The sequence below is a fragment of the Micromys minutus genome (assembly GCF_963924665.1).
Source record: "Micromys minutus genome assembly, chromosome: X".
Classification (NCBI taxonomy): domain Eukaryota; kingdom Metazoa; phylum Chordata; class Mammalia; order Rodentia; family Muridae; genus Micromys; species Micromys minutus.
Window position 1 is genome coordinate 64,225,508 of NC_137970.1, and position 20,063 is coordinate 64,245,570.

General features: G+C 34.1%; 1 protein-coding gene across 6 annotated transcripts in view; it reads left to right on the forward strand.

The window, feature by feature from the left end:
* The window catches only part of PCDH11X (protocadherin 11 X-linked), a gene marked incomplete at both ends in the record, with an annotated part of 509,350 nt that overhangs the window by 330,847 nt on the left and 158,440 nt on the right, over positions 1-20,063 (forward strand). For all 6 annotated transcript variants that reach the window (XM_080909518.1, XM_080909519.1, XM_080909520.1 and 3 more), the window contains one exon: positions 18,345-18,543. In XM_080909518.1, coding sequence (XP_080765644.1) covers positions 18,345-18,543 — 199 coding nt within the window. The remainder of the gene's footprint in view (positions 1-18,344; positions 18,544-20,063) is intronic.

Here is a 20,063-nt window from a genome sequence, read left to right on the forward strand (position 1 = left end):
AAAGTCACTTAATGTGATAGTTATTAAAAATATTCTGTCAGAGATTATAATTAATCTTTTTTCTAGGGAGTTTAACAGGCATTAAAAAGTTTTATTTTTTTAATGACTAAAGAGTCTTTTCATAAAAGTAATTATCTTCTATCTTTACAAACATGCTTATATATTTTAAAACCAAGGCTTATTTTCAGAATGCCATACCATATTGAACAAACTAAAATTTTATTTAAACCTGTGTTCATTTATTCAAGTAACCTGGGTTTATTTACATTAATTTATCTAAACAAAATTGTACTTGATTTTCTAGTATTCATAATATTCATTCTTTTCTAGTGACCTGGGACAAACCTATGAAATTAAGATAAATTATTTTATAAAGGTTTTAAAATGCAAATTTAAACAGTGTAAAACAACAAAGTTGCTTTTATTCACATGATTTTTTAAATATTTGAACATTCATGATGTAGTTTTATCGACATTTTGAAGACAAACAATGTTTTTTAGAGTAACTACAATCAGTTAAATGAAACAAAATATAATAAGATAAAATAAAAACTGACACATCAGAGTTAGACAAAACAAAGAAACAGAAGGAAAAATGTTTAAGAGAAGTCAAAATAATCAGAGAACCAATAGTTCACAAAATCAAGTACCCCATAAAATACTAAACTGAAAACTATAATGCATTTCCAGAGAACATAGTGCAGAGTCAAGCAGAACCCATGTATACTATTTTGGAGCCTTTGTCAATACATATGAGCTTTGCACATTTTGATTTAGAGGCCCTTGTTTTCTTGGTGTCCACCCTAACTTCTAGATCTGGCAATCTTACTGCATCCTATTCCTTAAGGATCTAAGAGCCTGGACAGGAGGCATTTGATAGAGATAACATATTTATGGCCATGTGTTCAAAAGTTTCTTACACTCTGCGTATACTTTCTTTAAAATATTAGCCAAATATTTTTAAATATTAATGTTAAAACATAAGCAAATGTTAGCACATTGGTCTTCCGTACTATAGTATTACTTGTAAAATTTTATTTACATATTTATAGGACTAATGTATTTTTCTAATAATTTTAATTAAACCATTCTTTTTAATGTTTTCCTGAAATTTAAATATAAGCTAAGATCATTGCTCTGTGTCATAAATTCACCTATATTTTATTTAATAAAGGTCATTATAATATTATACTAGAATCCTGAAAAGAGTTTAAAACCTTTATTTCTAACATACATTTTATAATTAATTATTAATGTTGAGAATCACTAATAATAACAATCACTTGTTAAACATTCAATGAAATAATTTTACTTCTAGGATCATGTGTGATCATCTCTTACTTAAGTCAAAGCAAAAATATTATTTTAAAGTCTAATAAGATTTTGAGAGAACCAATGACAAAATATATCATGTAATTTGTAGTGTATAATCTTTTTAATGTGTACGAATTAAAACTACCCATACATTTCTACCAGAAATCATACCTCTAAAAAGATTTAGTAAATTGGAACATTACTCGAACTCAATCTTATCCTTGGGAGAAATGTAAATGTAAGTACTCTTAATACTAGAGAGTTTATAGAGCCTTTATAGACACAGAAATTTTCATTAGCAGTTTGCTCATCAACATCATAAGATGCATTACTCTGCTTTTAACAGTTCTGTGATTGGACTTGACTTCCATATCAGTAAAAACAGATTTTTCCCTAATGAAGACTGTACCAAGTCATAATGAATCTTTATTAAATAGATAATGTGTTATTATTTTCTGAGTCATGCTTATTTAAATCAAATCTATGTTTTAATGCAATTGCTCTAAGCTTAATCATGACTTTATTTTTCTCAATCTGGATGCTTAGACATATTGAGGGGTTTTGCTTGTTTGTTTGTTTGTTTGCTATGCATTTGCACATTTATCTGTGTGCATAGTGTTTATTGCAAGAATATTTTCTGTCACGCGCCCACGCTTCCCGCCGCTAGGAACAGGCATGCAACAAAACAAACAGCTTCTTCTGCGGATAACCTTTATTGAACAGCACTTTGAGCAGGGGCTTCTTGAGCAGGAAACTTCTCTCTGGGCCGGGGACTCCCTACCGAGTTCTACTGTCTAGTTGACCTCACACGCGCAGTCCCCCACGAGCGATCTCTCTGTCCAGTCTCTGTCCACGCGGGACCTCCCGCAATCTATTTTACCGAGTCTCTCTCCACGTGGTATCTCTCCGACATCCCTCCAGGTGGGGTCTCCCGCAATCTTTCCACTATCTTCCTCTTCTCCTCACGTGGGGGAGAAAATGCACTGCTATACATGCCTAGGAGACTTGTGTTGCTACCTGATTGGTGCATCCTCCTGTAGCTGAATCACGTGCCCCAAGAGTGGGCTGTGAATTATGTGGTGCATGCACATTAAGTCTCTTGGCTGGGCAACAGCTCTGTTTGCTGAGTTCTCGGCGGGAAGCCGGCACCATGTTTGGGTGCAGCACAAACGGCTCCCTACAATTTTCTTCATAAGTTATTAATTTATTCCCTCTGGGTTCACTCTCTGACTAATCCATATCCCATACTCCCTTCCACCCCCTCTCCTCCCCCATCTCCACAAAGATGTCCCCACCTAACCCTCTTTCCAGACCTCTAAACTCCCTGGGGCCTCCAGTCTCCTGAGATGACTTTTTAAAAAGAAATTCATAATTTAAGGAGGGTTAAATAAGTAAACAGATGTAACAGAATAGCATGTTTTAGTGATTGCAGTAGCTTATCTCCAACCTCAAAGTCATTTGCCCCAAACTTGGTCACTTCTACAATATTTTCGGCTAATACTATAGCAAAGAACTGTTATAGCTAATTTAATTCAGTCATTGATTATCTGTAGAATGAATAGAACTTTATTTTTTTCTGAAATATGAGGAGGATTCAAAGAGAAAAGGGGATTTTTGCCTCACTTAATTTCATGAGGTAGCACATTTTAGACAAATATTGGTTGTATAGCATACACAGATTATTACTAGGTAACAGAAATGAAAAATGTATTTCAAATATACTCTAGTTATTCTAAAATATATGAGCAATGTGCATAAATTTAACACACTGAAAAGATGACACACTTTCAAATGCGAACATGTCTTTTAATAAGGAAAAGTAATATAATCATTTATATTTTAAATTAGTTTTGTTCCTCATCATATTTTTGTGTTGATATCTCTGACATTAAACTGAGAATATTTTGGTTAAAGTATTTATATAATTGATAAAAATGGCAGTTTCTCTTCCTTGTTCACTGTATGTTGCATAGTTATTCTAACCTACTTAATTCAAATCAGAAACCATCTGTTTCTTGAATGGCATTTGTTTTATTTAAAATGCATCAATTAAACAGATATGTTGTGTAACTATGGCAATGGTAGAATTATTCAGCAAATATAAAAAAGTGACAGCAGAGGAAAACACCATATATATAATATATTATATATATACATATAATATATATAATCTTTCACAGAAACAAATATTACACACTTTCAGAAATCATTTTTACAAAGTGCAGGATGGTTGTTATCCTATAAGATCTATAAGCACCCCATCAACGCAGTCCATTTTTATCACCAGTAGTAAATGACTTTACCATTTTAGCCTGTTCTTACTAATTATTTAAATATATTACATACAAAAATCAATATTATTAGGAAAGTATAAATTTTGACAGCCACATGAAATTAAAGTGGTAATTTTAGCTTCAAACCAGAAGACTTTACAAAGCCTAAGGTAGATGGGAGTGTGGGAAGACTTGTCACAGAAAAGCAGAACCATGTATACCCTTAGCTGATTACAAGTTTTTATACACTAAAGAATGAAAATAACTTTATTATCCAAGTTGAATATAAAAGCTTAAAAAGAGACATAAGGTTCTTATCATTAAGTTGTTAGACAGTATTTTCGCAAATCATGTATTTTATCCATTTTGTTGTATATGACAGTGCTTTAAATATTTGAAACTATGACATAACTTCTTCTGGGGAATAAGGTTTGTCTGGTAATTCATAAAATCACATATAAAACACTAAGCATGGTTGTATTCAGTACAACACACAAATTTCTCATGCAATTTTGATTGATATATAGAACATTCAATGTGACCATATTGTGACTATTAGTGTTAGCATTTATCTTTTTATTACTTACTGTAATTTCAGAGACAAATTAAATACAAAGCATGTGAAGTTTTAATTGTGAGGCATCAACTGTAATTTTGTAAACAGATTCATTCTATTTCATTTTCAAAATTCATGCAATTCTGGTAATTGCAATTTTTAAAAAATATCAATAATTTTGAAAAAAATAAATTTTGTCCCGTCTTTCTACAAATAAATTTATTAATATGATTGAGCTAAAATGAATTATGACTCAAAGAAGATGCTCATGAGTCATCTCAAAACATGTCTAGCTATCACACACATACAAACCTACTCACACAAGTATCATGATAATTTTAATTAGAAATATTTATTTATTTGTTTGTTTGTTTATTTGTTTTTTCTCCATCCCAAACTCTGTCTCACCCTTGTGTCTCCTGCCCCTCACAGAGTTCCTTCCTAATACTCTTTGCCTCTGATATGGTGGGAAACCCCCAGGAAAGACCCTGTTCTTTCAAGTCTCTAAAGAATTAGGTGCATTATTTTCTACTAAAGTAGGACAAGGCATCCCTCTACTACATATATTCCAGGGACATTGTTCCAAGCCATGCATGTTCTTTGGTTGATGGCACAGTCTCTTAGAGCTCCCAGGAGTCAAGATTAGTTTGGTGCTGTTGGTCTTTGTGAGGAGTTCTTAACTCTTTCAGGGCCTTCAATTGTTTCCCCAATTGTTTCCTACGGGTCCCTGACCTCCATCCAATGTTCAGCTGTGTATATCTGCAACTGTTTCAGTCAGCTGCAGAGTAGAGAAACTCGGAGGACAGTTATGTGAGGCTCTTTTCTGTAAGCAGAAGAAAGTATCACAAATAGAGTCAGGGATAGTTGCTTGCACCATGCAATGGATCTCAAATAGGGCTGGTTATTGGTTAGCCACACCCCAGCCATCTCGGCACCATCTTTGTCCCTGCATTTCTTTTAAACGGGAGGAATTTAGGGTTGAAATTTTTGTTAATGGATTTGTGTCATTATTCTTCCACTGAGAGTACTGCCTGGCCATAGGAGGTTCCATGTCCATGTCCCCACTATTAGGCATCTAGAGCAGTCAACCTTCCCCATTTCAGATCTCAGGTACTACCTAGACATCCCCTCCTCACACATCTGCCTAGAAGGTGCATATTTCTTTCCTTCTCCTGGCTTTTTGTGCCTCTGTTTTGTCTTTTTATACACATGATTCTCTCCCCTACTCCTTCCCTAACCTCTCTCCCATTCATGCCCCTACCTCCTGCTGTTTCCTCTTATAATTTTGTTTTCCCTTATAAGGTGGATTCTATCATCATCATTTGAGCCTTCTTTCTTGTTTAACTGCTTTGGGTATGTAGAGTATCATGCATATTCAGTACTTCATGGCCAATATCAACATACAAGTGAGTATATACCAGGATTGTCATTTGGAGTCCGGGTTACCTCACTCAGTATGATATTTTCTAGTCCCATCCATTTGCCTGCAAAATTCTTGATATTCTTGTTTTTGATAGCAGAATAGTATTCTATTGTATAAATGAATAACATAATCTTTATCCATTTTTTGGTTGACACACATCTGAATTGCTTCCAGTTTCTGGGTATTATAAGCAAAGTTGATATGAACAAAGTAGAAGAAATATCCTTCTGGTAATATGAATCATTTTTTGGTTATATGTCAAGGAGTGGTACACTTGGGACTTGAGGTAGAACTATTGCCAATTTCCTGAGAAAATGTCAGTTTGGTTTCTAGAGTCATTGCACAATTTTGCAATCCTACCAGCAATAGAGGACTGTTCCTGTTTCTACATATCCTAACCAGCATTTGATGTCCATTGAGGTTTTGTTTGTCTGTTTGTTTGTTTACCTGATCCATTTTGATTTGAATAGAGTAGAATCTCCATGTAATTTTGATTTGCATTTCAATAAGAACTAAGATGTTGAACATTTCTTTTTCATTTCTTTTTTGGTTTTACTGGATATTTTCTGTATTAACATTTCTAATGTTATCCCCTTTCCCCCCTACTCCCATCCTCCTTCCCCTCTACTTGTTTTCCATCAAGTTGCTCCCTCTCCCAACTATGCTCTCCAACTTTGAACCTTGGAACTTCCCTACACTGGAAAATCACACCTTCACTGAACCAAAGGCCTCTTGTCCCATTGATTACAGACAATGCTGTCCTCTTCTACATAAGCTACTGAAACCATGGGTCTCTCAGTGTGTACTCATTGGTTGGTGTTTAGTCCCTGGAAGCTCTGGAGAGTTAGGTTGGTTGATAATGTTGTTCTTCCCATGGGGTAACAGGCCTTGTCTCTTCCTTCAGTCCTTTTTCTAGCACCATCATTGGGGACCCTGTGTTCAGTGTGATGGTTAGCTGCAAGCATACTCAAATGTATCTGTATGAATCTGGCAGAGCCTCTGAGGAGGCATCCATATCTGGCTCCTGCCAGTAAGCACTTCTTGGCATCAGCAATAGTGCTTGAGTTTGGTGGCTGCATATGGGGTATATTTCCAGGTTAGGCTGACTCTAAATGATCTTTTCTTCAATACCTGCTTCGCTATTTGTCCATGTATTTCTTCCCATGAATGATTTTTTTATATGTTCTAAGAAGGACTGAGGTATCCACATTCTGGCCTTACTTCTTTTTGAGCTTCCTACGGTCTGTGAATTGTTTCTTGCCTATGCAGAGTTTTGGGGCTACTATGTGCTTATCAGTGAGGGCATACCATGTATCTTCTTTTGTGACTTGGTTACCTCACTCAGAAAGATTATTTCTAGTTCCATCTATTTGCCTAGAAATTTCATAAAGTCATTGTTTCTAATCCCTGAGTAAAATTGTAAATGTACCACAATTTCTGTATCCATTCCTCTGTTGAAGGACATCTGGTTTTCAACTTCTGATTATTATAAATAAGGCTGCTATAAACATGGTGAAGCATATGTTCTTGTTATATGTTAGAGCATCATTTGGGATTATGCCCAGGAGGAGTATAGCTGGGCTTTCAGGTAGTACTATGTCCAACATTCTGAGAAACTGCCATACTGATTTCCAGAGTGTTTTTACCAGCTTTCAATCCCACCAACGATGGAGGAGTGTTCCTTTTTCTCCACATCCTCTCCAGCATATGCTGTCACCTAGGTTTTTGACCATTGCCATTCTGACTAGTGCAAGGTAAAATCTGAGGGTTGTTTCCACTTGCACTTCCTTAATGACTAGGGATGTTGAACATTTCTTTAGATGTTTCTCAGCCATTCAATATTCCTCAGTTGATAATTATTTATTGAACTCTGTACCCTATTTTAATAGAATTATTTGACTCTCTGGATTCTAACTCCTTGAGTTCTTTGTATATCTGTTAGCACTCTAACAGATGTAGGATTGGTATAGATCTTTTTTTTTTTTTTTTTTTTTTTGGTGTGTAAAGATTAAAATGTAATAATTTTTTTTATTTTTAAACGACTTTATTTTACAAAACAAAGATAAATGTACAGATTTTAAACAGTTTTTCTTAAAACTATACATTTTTGTCAGTACTGTTTTTTCAGACATTAAAATAATTTTTACATAAAACCATGTGAATATATTTTTTAGTCAGTACTTGATTTTTTTTCAAGGGCTTGACAGTATGCATTGAAAACCTAATAGTTACAATAAGCGTAAAGTACATGCAAAACAAAACGCAACATGGGAATAGTCAAAGTGTTCTTGTTTTGTAAATATATGTATATTTTTTGTTTTCTTTATTTCTTGGACTTCATACAGTCTGTGAGTTGTTTCTGGGGGAGTGCAAGCCTCTGTGGTTAGCATCCCACTATCAGTGACTGCATATTATGTCTGTTCTTTTGTGACTGGGTTATCTCACTCAGGATGATCTTCTCTAGATGCAGCCATTTTCTTAAGAATTTGGTTAAGTCATTGTTTCTGGTGGCTGAGTAGTATTCCATTGTGTATATGTACCACAATTTTTGTATCCATTCATCTTCTGAAGGACATCTGGGTTCCTTCCAGCTTCTGGCTATTATAAATAGAGCTGCTATGAGCATTGTGGTGCATATATCTTTGTTGTGTATTAAAGTGTCTCTGGGGTATATGCCCAGAAGTGGAATAGCTGGGTCTTCAGGTAGTACTATATCCAGTTTTCTGAGGTATCGCCAGACAGATTTCCAGAGTGGTTGTATTAGCTTGCAACCCCACCAACAGTGGAGAAGTGTTTCTCTTTCTCCGCAGCCTGTCCAGCACTTCCTCAGATGTTTCTCGGCCATTCGGTGTTCCTCAACTGAAAACGTTTTGTTTAGCTCTGTACCCCATTTTTTAATAGGGTTATTTGATTCTCTGGTGTCTAGCTTTTTGAGTTCCTTGTACACCTTGGATATTAGGCCTCTATCTGATGTGGTGCTGGTAAAGATCTTTTCCCATTCTGTTGGTTGCCGTTTTGTTTTCTTGAGGATGTCCTTAGCCTTACAGAAACTTTGCAATCTCATTAAGTCCCATTTGTTAATCTTTGAAGGTCTGATACAATTCAATATTAAAAGTACCAGGCCTTGAATTTTTGTTTATTTGTTTGCAGGTTTCGTTATTGTTTTGGGAAATTTTAGTGATTTCTTTAAGTTAATGAGACACTTTAGATTGTTTTCCTAATTTTCATTTAACTTTGGTGAGTCGTATCTCTCTTGAAAGTCCTCAGGTTTGGATTTTCTCATTTTGAGGAGTACAGGCTTTTGTAGTAAGACCTAATGATTTTTTTTTAATTTTTTTAATTCCTGCTGTTATGTCTCTCTTTTCATTTCTGACAGTTCTGATTTTGTTGATTCCGGTACTGTCTCCTTGACTTTTAGTTGGTTTGTCTAAGAGCTTTTCTATATTACAGAGTTTATTAATGAACCAATTATGCTTTTGTTGATTCTTATATTGTTTGCTTTGATTCTAATTAATTGATTTCAGCATTTAGTTTGATTATAACATGCTCCTTAATGTGTTTGCTTCTTTTTGTTTTAGAGATTTCATGTTCACTGTTAACTTGCTAATATGAGATATCTCAATTTTATTTATAAGTGCACTAGGTCTCTGAATTTTCCTCTTGACAGTGCTTTCATTGTGCTTCATAAGTTTGGGTATATTGTATATTCACTTTCATTGAATTAGAGCAAGTCTTCATATTTCTCTCTTTATTTCTTCACTGTCTATTTGATCTTTGATTAGAAGGTTATTTTTTATTTCCATGAGTATTTTGGCCTTATTTTGTTTCTATTATAGTTGAAATCTAGCCTTATTCTGCAGTTTTCTGATAAAATCCAAGGTAAGGTTTGGTTTGTACACAATTATATGGTTAATTTTTGGAGAAGGTTGTGTGACGTTCTGAGAAAAAGAGATATTCTTTTGTTTGGGAGTAAAATGTCCTGTAGACATATTTTACAACCATTTGGTTCATAACTTTAATGCTACAGAATGTCTTTGCTAAATTTCTGTTTCCATGACCTGTCCATCTGTGAGAGTGTGGTGTTGAAGGCTCCTGTTATTATTCTGTGGATTTCAGTGTATGATTTGTGCTATATTGAAGTTACTTTTATGAATGCTGATGTCCATTCATTGGTGGAATAGATGCTCAGAAATGAGAGGTAAACTTGGTGGATTATTTTCTTTTATAAGTATGCAATATCTTTTTATCTCTTTTGATTAATTTTGATTGACAGTCTGATATTTTTAGAAATTAGAATGGTTACCCTAAGCTCTTTCTTTAGTATGTTTACTTAGAAAATATTTTTCTAGCTGTTTACATTGAGATAATATATATCTTTGTTGCTGAATTATGTTTCTTATATGGAGGAGAATGAAAAATCCTACTTAAACTTCCAGTCTACTAGGCTGTGTCTTTTTAATAGGAGATTTAGTCGAAAGATATTGAGAGGTATTAACAACCAATGATTGTTATTTCCTGTTATTCTGAAGTTGGAGGTTGTACTGTGTGTGAATGTGAATCACTTCTTTCGGTTTGCTGTGATATTATTAATTTCATGTGTTTCTTTGAATATAATTACCATCCTTGTGTTGGAACTTTCTTCTAGTATTCTCTGTAGAAGCAAGTTAGTAGAATGATATCTTTAAATTTTGATTATCATGAAGTATCTTGGTGTCTCTATCAATTATTGAACGCTTTCCTGCCCAGCATGCAGAGAAAGAGAAACACTTCTCCACTCTTGGTGGGGTTGTAAACTGGGACAACCACTCTGGAAATCAGTCTGGCGATTCCTCAGAAAATTGGACATAGTACTACATGAAGAGCCAATTATTCCACTTCTAGGCATATATCCCAGAGAAGCTCCAACATACAACAAAGACACATGCACCACAATGTTCATAGCAGCCCTATTTATAATAGCCAGAAGCTGGAAAGAACCTAAATGTCCTTCAGTAGATGAATGGATACAAAAATTGTGGTACATTTACACAATGGAATACTATTCAGCTATCAGAAACAATGACTTTATGAAATTCTTAAGAAAATGGATGCATCTAGAGAATATCATCCTGAGTGAGATAACCCAGTCACAAAAGAACAGATATAATATGCAGTCACTGATAATTGGATACTCACTCCAGAAAGCTCTGAACACCCCAGAAACAACTCACAGACTATATGACGTTCAAGAAAATAGAAAGATAATGAAAAACCATTATGCTTAACCTTTCACACCAAGAAAACTTTGACTATTTCCAGGTTACATCTCATTTTACATGTACTTTATGTTCATTGTAACTAGTAATATCTTAAAGCACACTATCAAACCTTTAAAAAAACCAAGTACTGACAAAAATATATTTGTATACTTTTATGCAAAAATGCTTAAAATCTGTACACTTATCTTTGTTTTTTAAAATAAAGTTGTTCAATTAAAAATATAAAAAATAAAATAAAACTCAGGATAATTGTGTGGAAAAGGTATTAAATGATGTGACATTTCAAATTTTTTAAAACACAAGAGAAAAACAAAACAAATCAACTTTAACCATACAAGTTAAGCAAACAAACAAACAAACAAATAAATATAATGAAACCCACAAATTAATTTAATCTCAATAGAGCATAGATATTTAATAAAAAAAATAGAGCTCCTGTGTCACTTAGGATCTTTAAATGAGACATTTGAGCTGATAAGGCAGTAGAGATAAAAATTTTTTAAATCAGTGTCAATAAAAATCATGTTCACAGTTTATTTTTTAATATGTAGAATAACTAAAGTGAGTTTTGCTAAGATATATACCCATGTGAAGAAAATAGACATCCAGCAATCCAAAAATCTTTTGTTTATTATAATTTAGGAATTCACAGTCTTAGAATGTGCTTAGTTTGGGGGCATCCACAGTGTTTTATATATGAATGAAAAACTATTGTGCTGCATGACAATATTTACAAAACAACATATACTTTTATTTTTTATTGGATATTCTCTGTATTTACATTTCAGATGTTATTCCCTTTCCCCAACAACATGCATTCTTATTGCTACCCTTTCTACTAAAATTTTCATGTAATAGCAATGTGAAAGTCTAAAGAAAATGTGGGGCAGGGTATATTAGAATTAGAGTCAGAAGTACAAGGTTGTATGATAAGTTTGAAAACTCTGACAGGTAATTCTAATGAGCTACTCAGAACACTGTGTTCAAACATATAATGAGAATCATGTGCTGGCATAATGGGCACATTTTTGGTGCCAGATTAACCTTTCTAAAATGTCACTTGCATCATATTATAGAAATGTAATGATATTCTTATTATCTGTAGTATAAAATTGTAGCTTTATGAGCTGCTGTTTTGCCTGCAAATGTTTAACTAAAAAACAGCAGTATTAATCATGAACATGTTATGAGTGCTGTGAAGTACAAACAGGGGATGTATATTTAAGGAGTGGTATCCTTATGATATCTTCCTAAAACTAAACAAATTTTAAAAACTATAAAAATCAGTCAATTATCCAGGAAAAATCCAAAATTTATATCTGTCCTGTAAAATAATTATTACAGTAAATATATTTGCTTTAATTTATACAACATAAGCTTTTGTGAAGGGCTTCAGACAAATAGATTATCATATTTCTATTGTTATATTACTGTAATGTTATTATATTATATATTAATGGAATGTTTTTATATTAAAATACTCATATTAATTCAATGCAAAATACTCAATAAAATTCCTGAATCCAAAAAGACATCAGAACAATTGTTTATTATGATTAAGTATGTTCCCTCTCAGTATCAGGAAATTCTTTTTTCTTTTAAAATCAAGGACAATTCTATTACAGTGTTTTCTTAAAACAAACAAACAAGCAAATAAACAACCTCCCAAGACTGGAAAGGTGTAACACCTCTACAACTACCTGCAGAAGAATTGAAGACTAAAGTTAAAAAAAATGACATTTTCTGATAACAAGATGGCCCCATGATGGTAAATCACCCATGTAGCATGCTAGTTCCAACAAAGTAATAAAGAACATCTAAATGTTAAGAACACCCTAAAGAGTTAAGGAAAACACATTTAGAAAGAAAGAGGCTTACATCTATTTTGAAATTTAGAAAAGCAAGCTGACTTACCAGTTCCATGTCTGCTTTAGGGTTGAGTGTTCTAGGAAGGAAATGCACAGTATCTCATTGAATAGCGAATTATTCTGCCCATGCTTCTTCATGACTTAAGTAGAGCCCACCTTCCTAGAAGTCTCAATAAATTGGAATGTCAGGTCTCTACCTAGACCAGAGATACTATTATCTTGACCAGTGGACTTTCTGCATATAACATCACTCCCTCTAAAGTGGTTACCTTAAAATTATTTAGAAATCTGGACTGTAAAAAAAGATTAAATAAAATTTATATTCAAATTGAAGGGATGAAGACAAGGCTCAGAGGTTAAGAGCACTAACTGCTCTTCTAGAGGTCCTGAGTTCAACTTCTAGCAACCACATCATGGTTCACAACCATCTGTAATATGTTCTGATGTGTCTCTTTAGGTGTGTCTGAAGACAGCAACAGTGTACTCACATATATAAAATAAATAAATATTTAAAGGGATTGTGTTCTTTGACTTTGGAACTTTGTTTTGTGTTTCTGTTTTATATTAAATATTTTATTCCTGTTTAAAAATGTATTTAAAAGTCAGAACAAAGGTCAGAGCCTACAAACAAATTTAACATTTGATGCCAAGAGGCCCAAGACTTTTTAGCTTTTAGCCAGGAAAATAATGGTGTATGCTCCTTTGGGTTGTCTTCTATTAAACTACCTAGATTATTTCTAACTTCTATTTTCAAAGAATTTCTTAACCTAACTAACAAGCTTAGAACAACATTATTTTTGATATATAAGAACACAAAGACTTATATAGTGCTTTTAAACTTTAAATTTTCAGCAGCTATAATTCCTATAACTATTATAAACTGTGCTGTAAAGAATATAACATTGGTGTTTATTTCAGTGAACCCTACTACATATCATTAGTACTAATAAATAAAAGAATGATTAATAGATGATGAAATCCATTTATCTCAATATCTTCTTCCATGATTTATGTGAGTGATGAATGTGAATGTAAAAGTCAGTGTGACATTCAGATTATCTGTTGTAATAATTATGGATATAGAATCTCAGAAGCCTCTTTTTTTTTTTTTTTTTTTTTTCTTTTCCCCATGCACTCCGTCCTAGTTATAAAGAAATGTTGGAGTAAATATTAAAAATAGATGGCTATTTCTTTATTGGCCCCCACAATCTCACTCCATGAACTCAGCTCTAGTGTGGAGACAAGCCCACAGACTCTGTCACACTGTCTGCAAGCTGCACTCTCCAAATGACTCCCTTCCCAGACATTTCACTTTGGCTTCCTTGCTGCTTCTGTTCCAGGTAGTGTTTACTTACTGCCTGGCATTTTCTTCCTCCACTGTCACAAGCAGTACTCTAAGGCCTGTCACAAACATTACCCTAAGCTATTCATATCGGTTTATATAGTCAATTCTCAATACATCCAATGGAAAAAGATACAAACTGCTCTTCTATATGAGATAAAATGAGTTCCAGAAACCGTTAAAATATTCATATCTACCTAGTGCCAATTAAGTTCACCTGGGTCCAGATCACTGTTCTCAAGCACCATCTTCCTTTCCTCCTCAATCCCTGTTCCTCTTTCGTTTTTCTATCTTTTACCTGCTTACCTCTCCACTGTCCAATCTTGTGTTTCCTTAGCATCAATTTATAAAGAATAACAGAAAGAAGACAGAGGATGGGTAAAAGCCCAAAGTATTCCATATTTCAAACTTTTCCTCAGTGATACATAGATCCTAGAAAGCATAATACAGTTTAATAATGCAACATTCAGTGTCATTAAACCTAACTTCTTTGTGTAACAACACATAAACCAATGAAAAAGGCAAAAAGCACGCAATATTACCTACTGAACTTTCTTATTTTTCTGTTACAGTACATGATGATGCTGATGAGAAGGAGAGTTGGGCAGAACCACACACCACACTATTCTATCACTGACTGGCCTGGAACAATATATATAGATAAAGTTGGTCTCACACTCAAAGGCATCTGCCTACCTTTGCCTCACCTGGAACATGATTAGAGTTGTGTGCAACCACATTCTGCCAGATTTTATTTTCTTTTTCTTTCTTTCTTTCTTTCTTTCTTTCTTTCTTTCTTTCTTTCTTTCTTTCTTCCTTTCTTTCTTTCTTTCTCTCTCTTTCCTTTCCTTCCCTCCCCCCACTTTCTGTCCTTCCTTCCTTTCTTTCTTCCTTTCTTGCTGTGTATTCTGTTAAGAATGCCTCAACCAACATTCTTACCTATCCCATCTCATAGATATTAATTTTTTTTCTTTCTCTAAGAGAACATCAACAGACTCCTATTAGAATGAATGATTTAATGATTATAAGGACATTAAATTGGCTATATTATAAATTAATTGTATATATTATTAAGAACATACTGGAAATTGGGAGTATAAGATTAAATGGATTCAAATTAAGCAATTATTATATGCATATATATTTTTATTTTGTATCTTATCATATGAAAGTGATACTAAAACATTTCCATTTCTCATCTGAACGAATTGCTTAATAGATAAAATAAATTTATAAAAACGTTTTGTTTGCTTTTCTGTCATGAAAATGTAATGTTTATGTGACTTGGGATCAATTATTCTTATTCTTGCATTTTATTCTGTGAATAGATTAATGTTTTTGGTACCTAATTGTATCAATACAATCCCTAATATGGTGGGATGCAAAATGCAGCTACCTTCTTAACTGTAGGTCAGAAATTCAGTCAGTGCAGAGCAGCAATATCTGTTATCAATTGAAAGACAGTTCTATTAAGGTGATTCAAATGTTTAGATATGGATGAAATTTTCCAATGAAAAAATTATATTAACTTTCTACTATGTATTCTTCTCAGCATATATTGTTTCCCTTCTGCAATGATTTGATTTCTCTGGGGTTTTACTGTGTTATTATTTTCTCTTTTACGTTGTCTTTCCACTGTTTTTTTTTTTTTTTTTTTTTTTTTTTCGGTTTTGGCTTCCAAACAGTGTATGTTCTCAGGTACTCAGACACTTCTGAGTATATCTGAATTTCTACAACATCAATAGTCTAAAATAGCAAAGTAGAAATATTTTTATTATATGGATCAAGTCCACAGTTATTGAGTCCAGATGCCAAGGAGTATGAAAAACAGGAAGTAAAATTTATTTAGTAGACTAGCTTTGTATACTAACTATTGTATAAAATATAACTTCTGAGAAGTAAAATGGTGCTGCATCTGGTTGGCATATTTCTGTTCCTATAATTTATAGATTTCTTACAGTTAAAGTCTTATGTTCTAATTTTTGTTTTATCTTATTTGGACATTCTATATTCTGATATTATTATTTTCCACACCAAATCTTATTGTATTGCTTGTCTTTGTAATTGACCATAACATTTCTCCATAATATGTGGCTGGTTTTGCTTTTGTAGAACAGAATAAAATTTGCTAATATGATTATTCTAAACGATAATGTTTTTATGATAAGGAGTATGGATTTTTTCTTCTTTTTAAATTTATTTTAAAAAACAAAGATAAATGTACAGATTTTTAAGCATTTTTGCATAAAAGTATACACATACATTTTTATAAGGTTGTAATTAAGTATTTGTGGGTACATATACATACACATATGTATATATGTAACAATAATATAGGAAAAGAGGTTATTAATTTGAGGAGATAGGAGAGAAACTGGGAGGGGCTGTAGGAAAGAAAGGGGGATGCGATACAGTTCTATTTTAATTAAAATATATTCTGTTTTTTCTTTTTTTCTTGAACTTCACACAGTATGTGGGTTGTTTCTGGGGTGTTCAGAACTTTCTGGAGTTAGTAACCCATTATCAGTGAGTGCGTATTATGTCTGTTCTTTTGTGACTGGGTATCTTACTAAGGATGATATTCTCTAGGTGCATCCATTTTCTTGAGAATTTCGATAGGCCATTGTTTCTGATAGCTGAGTAGTACTCCATTGTATAAATGTACCACAATTTTTGTATCCATTCATGTACTGAAGGACATGTGGGTTCTTTCCAGCTTCTGGCTTTTATAAATAGAGCTGCTATGAACATTGTGGTGCATGTATCTTTGTTGTATGTTGGAGAATTTCTGGGGTAAATGCCCAGAAGTGGAATAACTGGGTCTTCAGGTAGTACTATGTCCATTTTTCTGAGGAACCACCAGACTGATTTCCAGAGTGGTTGTATCAGTTTACAACCCCAGCAGCAGTGGAGAAGTGTTCCTCTTTCTCCACATCCTCACCAGCACCTATTGTCATCTGAGTTTTGAATCTTGGCCAATCTGACTGGTGTGTGGTGGAATCTCAGGGTTAACTTGATTTGCATTTCCCTGATGGCTAAGGATGTTGACCACTTCCTCAGATGTTTCTCAGCTATTCCATATTCCTCAATTGAGAAATTTTTGTCTAGCTCTGTACCCCATTTTTTAATAGGGTTGTTTGATTCTCTGGTATCTTGCTTTTTGAGTTCTTTGTATACCTTGGATATTAGGCCTCTATCTGATGTGGGGTTGTTAAATATCTTTTCCCACTCTGTTGGCTGCCATTTTGTTTTCATGATAGTGTCTTTAGCCTTACAGAAACTTTGCAATCTCATTAAGTCCCATTTGTCAATCTTTGACCTTAGAGCTAGAGCTATTGGTGTTCTCTTTACGATGTTTTCTCCTGTGCCTAGGAGTTCTAAGGTTTTCCCTACTTTCTCATCTAATAGTTTCAGTGTACCTGGTTTAGTGTGGAGATCATTGATCCACTTGAACTTGAGCTTTGTACAAGGAGATAAGAAAGTATTTATTTTCATGTTCTGCATGCTGAGTGACAGTAGGACCAACACCATTTGTTGAATAGGCTGTCCTTTTTCCATTGAATGTTACAGCTCCTTTGTCAAAAATCAGGTGACCATATATGTGAGGGCTCATTTCTACCTTCTATTGTATTCCCTTGATCCACGTGCCTATTTCTTTGCCAGTACCATGCAGTTTTCAGCATAATTGCCTTGTAATATAGCTTGAGGTCAGGGATAGTGATTCCCGCAGATGTTTTCTTGTTGTTGAGGATGGAGTTCGCTATTCTAGGTCTTTTGTTATTCCAAATGAAATTGCACATTTTTCTTTCCAATTCAGTGAAGAACTGGGTTGGAACGATAAAAATTTCAATTTTAATGTATATATTATTGAATAAAGTCAACACTGTTTCAGTTCACTGGAATCTCCCAGATTAAATAACAATTCTGTGTTATATTTATTCATTCTAGTGATCCAATATATAAATTATTTCCAAATACCACTGAGTAAACATATATTAAAATGAAGGTTGAAAATTTCTAGGGTGCTCCAACAGCATAAAGCCTAACAGATTCTTGCTTAGGACATGTTCCTGGGCATTAGGCTATGGGATCCCCTCTGTTTAGAAATATAATAGAGGGGACTCTGCTGCCAGGTGAAACTGGTTTGGACACAGATCTGGCTGTTCACAAAAGCCTGAGATTGTTCACAGTGCGTGATAATTTTAATATGGCTTTGCTAGATAACTGAAATGATACATTTTATAAACTAGATGTACTAAGCAATTATTCATAATATTACTGAAACACTGTCATTTACTTGTTTCTTTCAGTCCCAGAGAAGAGTCACATTTCACCTACCAGAAGGATCTCAGGAAAGCATCAGTGATGGTGGATTGGGAGACCGTGATCCAGGCAGCCTTTCCAGTACATCCCATGCACTGCCTCTTGGCTATCCTCAGGAAGAGTATTTTGATCATGCTGCACCAAACAACCGCACTGAAGGGGATGGCAACTCTGATCCAGAATCTAGTAAGTGATCCTTTAACTGGTTCCACAATTGAATTTTTTTAGCTCTAATTGTATGGGCCAAATAATAATAATAATGCTAGGACCAGTAGCATGTTCTTAAAAGATAATCCTAATTAGGCATAAGAAAAAAAATTTCCATTCTTGCATATCTTTATATGCAATTTGACATTTTGTCATTTTTTAAAAATGGTGTCCAAAATAAATGATACCTAATTTACATATTTCTTATAGGTTCCTATGTATTTTAATAGAGATAAAATAATTTTCAAGTATTTAAATGGAAATAAAATTTCTAATTCTGATCGAGAGGAAATTATTCTGAGAATGTCATTAATACACTATCATCACATTCTGCTATCATGTTATTGTTTAAAAGTCATACTCTTAACCAAGAGCAGTTTATAATCAATAACTACTAGAAAAGAAAAAAAATAATTTTCTTCTGTGAAACAGAATCGGTGTATCAACCACACTCCAGAATAGGCTACATGCCCAAGATATCCAACACAAAATGATCTCCATGCTTGTTTTGATTTATTTTATCTTTTCTTGGATTATGTGTGTGTGTGTGTGTGTGTGTGTGTGTGTGTGTGTGTGTGTGTGTGTGTGTTGTACATTTTGTTTTCTTTCTCAACACTTTGTCTGTTGATTTCTGGTTCAACTATTTGCTTTGAATTTCTTTTATTAAGAAAAAAACATTTTTTTAAAGTTTTTTGGATATTTTATTTATTTACATTTCAAATGTTATCTCCCTTCCAAGTTCGCCTCCAGAAAAGTCCCATCCCACCTCCCCTTCTCCCAGCTTCAATGATGGTGCTCCTCCACCCACCTGCCTGCCCCCACACCCACTAGGGCCACACAGTACTAGCATTACTCTATGCTGGAGCATCAAGGCTTCAAAGGACTAAGGGCCTCTCCTCCCACTGATGCCCCACAAGGCCATCCTCTCCCACCTATGCAACTAAAGCCATGAGTCCCTCCATGTCTATGCTTTGGTTGTTGGCTTGGTCCTTGGAAGCTCTGGGGGGTCTGGGTTGTTGATACTGTTGTTCTCCCTATGATTTGCCAAACCCTTTCAGATCTTTCAGTCCTTTCTCTAACTCTTCCATAGGAGTCCTAATGCTCAGTCTGATGGTTAGCTATGAGGTGCTAAGAAGAAGGTATATTCTTTTGTTTTAAGATTACATATTTTATAGATTTCTGTGTGCTCATTTGTTGGTTTTTTATTCCCTGGGACTTCTGGAGAGTTTGTTTGAATCATAATGCTATTCTTCCAAGGGGGTTGTAAACTCTTTTGGTCTTTTCTCTAGCCCTTTCATTGAGGACCACATGTTCAGTATGAGGGTTAGCTGCAAACATCCTCAAATATATCTGTATGATTCTGGCAGACCCTCTGTGGAGGATTATCTATATCTGTCTCCTGCCATTAAGCACTTCTTGGCACCACCAATAGTGCTTCAGTAGCTGCATATGGGATGGATCCCCATGTTACACAGTCTCTGAATGATCTTTTCTTCAAT